Source organism: Eucalyptus grandis, chromosome 8 (genome assembly GCF_016545825.1).
Source record: "Eucalyptus grandis isolate ANBG69807.140 chromosome 8, ASM1654582v1, whole genome shotgun sequence".
Lineage (NCBI taxonomy): Eukaryota > Viridiplantae > Streptophyta > Magnoliopsida > Myrtales > Myrtaceae > Eucalyptus > Eucalyptus grandis.
In genome coordinates this window covers 65,533,892-65,540,959 of record NC_052619.1, presented here as the reverse complement: position 1 = coordinate 65,540,959, position 7,068 = coordinate 65,533,892, and the positions used below count along the sequence as shown (strand labels likewise).

At 39.8% G+C, this 7,068-nt stretch overlaps 1 protein-coding gene across 1 annotated transcript; it reads left to right on the top strand.

Moving 5' to 3' along the window:
- The first annotated feature begins 201 nt into the window (after positions 1-201).
- Positions 202-3,829, top strand: LOC120287446. Its single transcript, XM_039300247.1, has 2 exons — positions 202-471; positions 3,017-3,829. The coding sequence occupies exons 1-2, from the start codon at positions 202-204 to the stop codon at positions 3,827-3,829; spliced, it is 1,083 nt and encodes a 360-aa protein (XP_039156181.1).
- The last annotated feature ends 3,239 nt before the right edge of the window (positions 3,830-7,068 follow it).

Here is a 7,068-nt window from a genome sequence, read left to right as displayed (position 1 = left end):
AAGGTATAAATAAATGGGACTTTTTGTGCTATTTCCAGCCATCCATCAACTTTGCGTCATCTTAGTCATCTACATACCCTACCTTGGGTGTGTATCGGGGATTTTAATGAAATTTTGAATCACTGGGAGAAGGTGGGAAAACGCTTACCTCAGCAACATCGTTTACAATCTTTTAGAGATTTATTAAATGACTGCGCTTTGATGGATCTTGACACCAAGGGCTGTGCCTACACTTGGGTGAACAATAGAAGTGGTGAGGAAGCTGTTAAGGAGCGAATAGACAGAGCTGTATGCACAATGGGATGGCGATTAACCTATCCGGAAGCAGAAGTTTACGCTTTACCTGCTATAGGATCTGATCATTGTCCACTACTTTTAACTACTGAAGTTAAACAAAACAGGCGGAAGAAGCGGTTCACCTTTGAATCTTTTTGGCTTCAAGATGATGAATGCCACCGGGTGGTCTCAGACGTATGGTCATCAGCCCTATGTCACCCCTTCAGCATTTCCAAAAAATTGCAGATGACAACTACAGCTTTGTCTCAGTGGAGTAGAAGGAAGTTTACGGCTGGTCATCACCAAATAGATCTTTTAAAGCAGCAACTCCAGTACCATATTAATCAACCTGCTTGCAATTATAATACCATTCGAGTTAAATCGTTGAAGGAACAGATTCAGAAAATATGGGTACAGGAAGAACACTACTGGGCAATGCGATCTCGTATCAACTGGTTGAGGGGGGGGGGGGATAGAAATACGAAATTTTTTCATGCTACTACAATTCAACGAAGGAAGAGAAACAAAATTAGCATGCTCAAAGATGTAAACGAGGATTGGATTCGGGACCCAGGTCAGGTGAGGCGCATGACTAATTGTTATTTTCAGAACCTCTATTCTACTGCTGGTCACCGAGACTATGGCCCTACTTTAATGAAATGTCCAAAGATAGTGACAGTGGTAATGAACAATCATTTAATCACTAAAGTAACACGAGAGGAAGTCCAGCTAGCTACTTTCCAATTGGGATCAACCAAAGCTCCAGGACCTGACGGTTTTCACGGCCTCTTTTATCATAGTCATTGGGATATAATTCAGGATGATGTTTTTACTACAGTGCAAAAAATTTTCATTACTGGTGTGTTGCCTGCAGACATTAACAGAACTTCTATATGTCTGATTCCTAAAGTACCGAATCCAGAGAGGTTAGATCAATTTCGCCCCATCAGTTTATGTAATTTTCTATACAAGATTATTTCCAAAGTCCTAGCAAATCGATTAAAGTGCTGTCTACCAGATTTGATTGCCACAGAACAGAGTGCTTTTGTGTCAGGTAGACAAATACAGGACAACATTATGATAGTTCAAGAGGTCTTACATCAATTTAGAATTCGACAGAGAAAGAAGAAATTTCAGGCGCTCCTAAAGCTGGATATGCAGAAAGCCTATGATAAGGTTGAGTGGGACTTCTTAGAAGACTATTTGCGCCAGATTGGTTTTCATGATCGATGGGTGTTATGGTTGATGCAATGTGTTAAAACTACCTCTCTTAGTGTCAAACTCAACGGCGAAGATCTACCTTACTTCAAACCAACCAGGGGAATTAGGCAGGGAGATCCTCTTTCACCCTACTTATTTATACTCGTGGCTAACATGCTGTCCAATCTTATCCAGAAAGCTATTACTATGGGTCATCTACGAGGACTGAAACTTAACAGGTGGTGTCTGTTTTATCCCATCTGTTCTTTGCTGATGATGCGATCTTTTTTCTAGATGGTAAAACTCAGGAATGTCAAAACTTGGCTAGCATTTTAAATGAGTACTGCATTGCAACAGGACAGCAGATAAATCGAAACAAATCAGGTCTGTTTGTTAGCAAAAACTGCCCTATGTCTCTCAAGTTAAATATGGCCGGAGAACTAAGAGTTCCAATCCTTGACAAAACCGGAAATTATCTAGGCATTCCCTCAGACTGGGGATCCTCAAAGAGAGATATGTTTGCTTGGATTCATACACAAGTGAATGCTAAATTGGCAGGGTGGAAAGAACAATTGATTTCCAAAGGAGGGAAGGAGGTTTTATTGAAATCTGTGATTCAAGCTATACCTCAGTATGTGATGTCCATATTTAAGATTCCTACCTCTATATGTAAGTCTGTTGAACAGAAAATCGCCAAGTTTTGGTGGCAACACACTAGTAATAGAGCTGGAATTCACTGGAAGTCCTGGGATATTCTAAAAGAGAGGAAAAGTACAGGGGGGTTTGGTTTTCGAGACTTATTATCTTTTAATAAAGCTCTTTTGGAAAGGTAGGCCTGGAGAATGTTTCAACATCCTTTATCTTTGTGGTGCAAATTTTTCAAAGCCTTATATTTTCCATCTACAGATTTTTGGCATGCTGAACAGGGATCCCGACCATCTTGGGGCTGGCGAAGTCTTCTAATGGGACGTGATTCAATTCTTCCTAAGTTGTGTTGGTCAGTCGGAAATGGACAGAACATTAATGTTAGACAAGACAAATGGCTACCTATGGGAATCCTGTGTGGACCATCTAACAGAGAGGAACCGACAATAGTTGCAGGTTTCATAAATACAGAACAAAATGCATGGAACATCCAGCTTCTTAACAGTACATTTGATGAGCCTATTGTTAAAGAATTCTGGAAATTAAATTATGGCCAGCATCTACTGAAGATAGACTTGTATGGACAACAAATGTTGATGGACAATATACAGTAAAGAGTGCTTATCATATCATACAGAAATCAGGGGCTACACAGTTAGTTTCTCGCCCGTCCTCATCTTATATTACACCCACTCATCTTTGGAAGCAAATTTGGAAAACTAAGACAGCTCCTAAAATCCGTATCTTCCTCTGGTCTATTAGTCAAAATGCGATTCCTACCAAGTCTAATCTGTTCTGTCGCCGGATCATCAATGATCCTTGTTGTATTCTTTGTTCTACCCGCTCCCCTGAAACAGTCGAACATTTATTTTTACATTGCCCTTGGACACAACAGATATGGAGCCATCCTATTGTGCAAGTTAATGTAACAGATTATGCAACACATCGTATTGATGCTTGGCTTGCAGATATATCACAACAGATAGGTAACGTACCGGATTTTGAGACCATCGCAGCTCTCTTGTGGCAGATCTGGAAGGCCAGAAATCATGTTATCTTCCGCCATCAATTCACGAAGCCAGACCAGCTTGTTGATTCCGCTTTGGCTCTCGCTCACCTGCATATTACAGTTCAGAATCCGCATCTACAGCAGCAACTGAAAAGAGGCAACAAATCGCCGAACCCTAATACTCCCTGGCTCCCACCGATGCAGGGTACGATCAAAGTGAATATAGATGGTGCCTTTCCTATTGCAGAAAATTTGGGTGCGATCTCCAGCGTCATACGGGATCATAAGGGCAATCTGCTCGGAGGCTTCACCAACAGCGTTCCAGCCACTTCTGCACTTGCGACGGAGATTCAAGCTTTTTTATATACGCTAAAAGATCTTCTTCAACAAGGAAAGCATCACTTTGACCTGATTATTGAAACCGACTGCCTCATTATGGTTGAAGCAATCAATCACGAGCGCCTTCCACCGTGGGAATGCCGTGCTCTTCTTTCCAAGTGCGAAGCGATTTTGCCCTCTTTTTCGAATGTGAAAGTGCAGCACTGCAGACGATCAACAAATGCCCTAGCTGACTGGGCTGCGAAAGCCCACGGTCGAGGTTCCCTCTCTGCAAATTGGGCCTCTTCACCTCCTCCATTTTTGTTAGATCTGATTTGTAATGAAGCCCTGTTAGCGGGTTGTACTCTTTTCCCTACTTAATGAGTAATATCATATATCTTCCGACCAAAAAAAAAAAAAAAAATCTTTAACTAACTATTATATTGGATTTTCTAAGGTCATCTTAGAATATTTTGATCAATTAAATCGTTACAAAAGTCCAGTTTTATCCAAACATGAAATGTTAAATCTCCACTAACATTTTTATAGTTAAAATGAAAAAAAATAAAATTGGGACTAAAAATTTTTTGAGTCGTACCAAACACATTTATGTTCTTTATCTTCCGGGAATAGAAATTCTATACAATTACCAAACGCATTCTTCTGCTCAAAAATTTATCCAGAAAATAGAGATTAAAAGAAAACTATTTTTAAATAGAAATTTTACTAAGCACACCCTAACTGAGCCAAAAAAATAAGTCAATGGGGGCAGAAAGTGGCCCCATTGACGATCCATGCAAGGGATGTACCACCTACATTTAATTGATAATGCAGATTCGTCTTTTGACGACATGTATCATACAAATATTTAATGCAGTAATATTAGTTTCTCTTACCAAAAGGGAGAAATAAAAAATTTTAGCAAATAAAAAAAGCCATCAAAAACCCTAAACTATGCTCACTGTGACACAATTACCCCAAAAAAATTTCTATGATATCACAAATCCAAAATTTGTAGTGGTATGACATATTTACCTTCAATCAAAATTTTGTGAATGGGGACCGTTAAAAATCTGCCTACGTGAGCGTCAGAAAGCAAACAATGTTGACATAACTCGCACATTCTTAAGTAAAATAAAAAAAGACGTTGTTTTAGTTGAAAAATCATTTATGTTGACAAAAAGGAAATATGTGATATAAGTACAAGTTTTAAGTTTTTTATCGTAAAAATATATACAGTAGGTGTATCACAATTGGCTTGATTTGGGGTTTTTTTTTTATGGTACATAAAAAATAGTTCAAAATAAATGTGTCACGATGAGGATAATTTTGAGTTTTTTATGATTTATTTCTAAATGTTACTTGACAACTTCTTTGAGATATGAACCTATCTAATTCAGTGATAGAGATAGATTGCGGGATGGAATATGACTCTAGGTACGTTGTCCGCCGAAACGTCCGTCACTCGAAACCATGCGTGTAGGAATCTGGATTTATTAACAACAAGAAGGGGAAAAAAAAAAGGAATAATAGAGAAGAGACAATGGCGTCGGATCAGGGTAGTGCTCCGACGAGGTGCTCCGACGAGGTGCTCCGACGAGGAGGGCAAACAAGTACTTTCCAGTGATTAGCCTTTCGCAGCCTGCGACGCACGTGCTTTGTGGCTGCTTGCATTTCCTACGACACCTCTTCCTCTGTTTCCCCAAACACTAAAGCGAAACCATCACTCCCACATTTCATCTCCTTCTCCAAACTCTCCAGGAAGGCATCGTCGGAAGGTTAATGGAGATGCCAGCAGATTTCGATGGTCAGAGGTAAGCTTTAGCGAACTTAGTTTCATAACTTACTTGAAGCCGGGCATCAAGCATATATGATCTGAGTTTTCTGACGACAGACATTGAATGTATGTTCAGCGATTTTGACGACAGACATCAGGCTATCATAACCTCTCCAGAGACCTCAAAAACACAACAAATCTTGATTTTCTTTCCTCAACCTATGTCTGATAACGTTCATTGTGCTTGTTCCTTTAGGTGAATGCTGTTTTGTTAAGAAAAAAACCGACCTTTATTTAGGTGAACTTGTCCCATGTCCCATGCATTTTTATCTCGTATGTTCAGCTCTTAAAGGCCCAATTCTAGGTGTAGAACTTAGAAAGCAAGACTCAGGTAGAAGCTACTCAAGTCTCGAGTAGAAGCTAGAACAGAGACTTGGGCACATTCTCGAAAAAAAAAACTCCTTGAGGTCGGACATGAAGATATCATAACCCCTGCAGCGACCTCAAAATCATGACAAATCCTGATTTTCTTTCCTGAACCTATGTCTGATCATGTTCATTATCATAACTTACCTGTATGCCCAAGACTCCGTTTCTAGATTCTAGCCAAGACTTGGCTTCTACCCAGTATGTATGGGCCTTGTCTGGTTATATATACAATGTTTTTGGGGAGGAAAATTCTGTCACGTTGTTGGAGAGACACAATTGTATATACACATTGTTTCTTTCTTTTGTCAACAGAAACTCATTGAAAACAACGTATTAATTGAAAATCTTATTAGTTTTTCCTCATATGAAAAGATAAAACCTGCAATTAGCTCTACTCTGTTTCTACCCGATAAACAAGGGGGCTTACCTGGCAGTTTTGTGCGTCTGGGTGATCTTGTTTTGTGAACAATTGTTGTAAGATGAGGTTAGGAAAGGTTTATAGGGGTTAAGAAGTATTTCTTGGTAGTCTGGCGTTCCATTTTGTCGAATAGAAGAGTTTCAGTAGCTTAATTATCCGTGGATCCCTAGATGGGTTAAATACCTGCAGTATATACAGAGGTTAGACTCTCTGCAATGCATACTAACAACTGGTTTGTTAATTTCATTTCCAAGGCAGGGAGTTGACCTTGCAGATCGAATCGCTCCACGCACACGACGCCTTCGTGCCCTGGTGGGGTTCCTGGATGAAGTCATTAAGTTGAAGGATGTTCCAGCCAACAATACCTCTGCAAAAATCATGGGCTTCTACGGACTGCTCAAAGCCATCAGGATGGAAGAGCGTGACGTAGACCCGAGGTTCGAACTTTTGTTTACCGTCATTGAGGCTGGGCTTGAAAGTGTCAAATGCGCTCTGTTAATGTACGTCCTGCTCAGCGACATGCCTTCGTCAATTGCCCTTCTCTGTATTCTGATGGCAGTCCTATTCATTGCAAAGTAGAGAGAGTTTCTGGTTTGCATTACTTTTGTGCTCGTTTTTTTGCGGATCCTAATGCTGGCTCAATCATGAACTTTTCTGTTGTACTGTTATAATTTTGAATACCTTCTACATATATACAATGTTTATGAATGCTATGATGGTATTTGGCTAAGATCCTCATGCAATATTGTGAGATTGGAAGAGCAGGAATTTTTTTTTCCTTTGGCCCCGGAGAATCAGGGAAATTGATTCAAATAATTTGGAAAAGGATTGTATTATCCTCGTTCATTAATCTTCTTATTCATGAAATGTGATTTTGACTTGGTTCGTAAACCAATCCTCGTATCCCAACCTCGGTAATATTGTACATCCTACCTTAACATGTACTTCAAGCCACAAATGAAAATTACTGAGCCCGACGTGCTCCTTGACATAAAA

Bases quoted from the DNA above. Each gene is read 5' to 3' on its own strand.
- LOC120287446 (XM_039300247.1), top strand. From the start codon at position 202: ATGGATCTTGACACCAAGGGCTGTGCCTACACTTGGGTGAACAATAGA. The intron at 472-3,016 runs GTATGGTCATCA...TGGACACAACAG, and splicing joins GCCACCGGGTGGTCTCAGAC to ATATGGAGCCATCCTATTGT.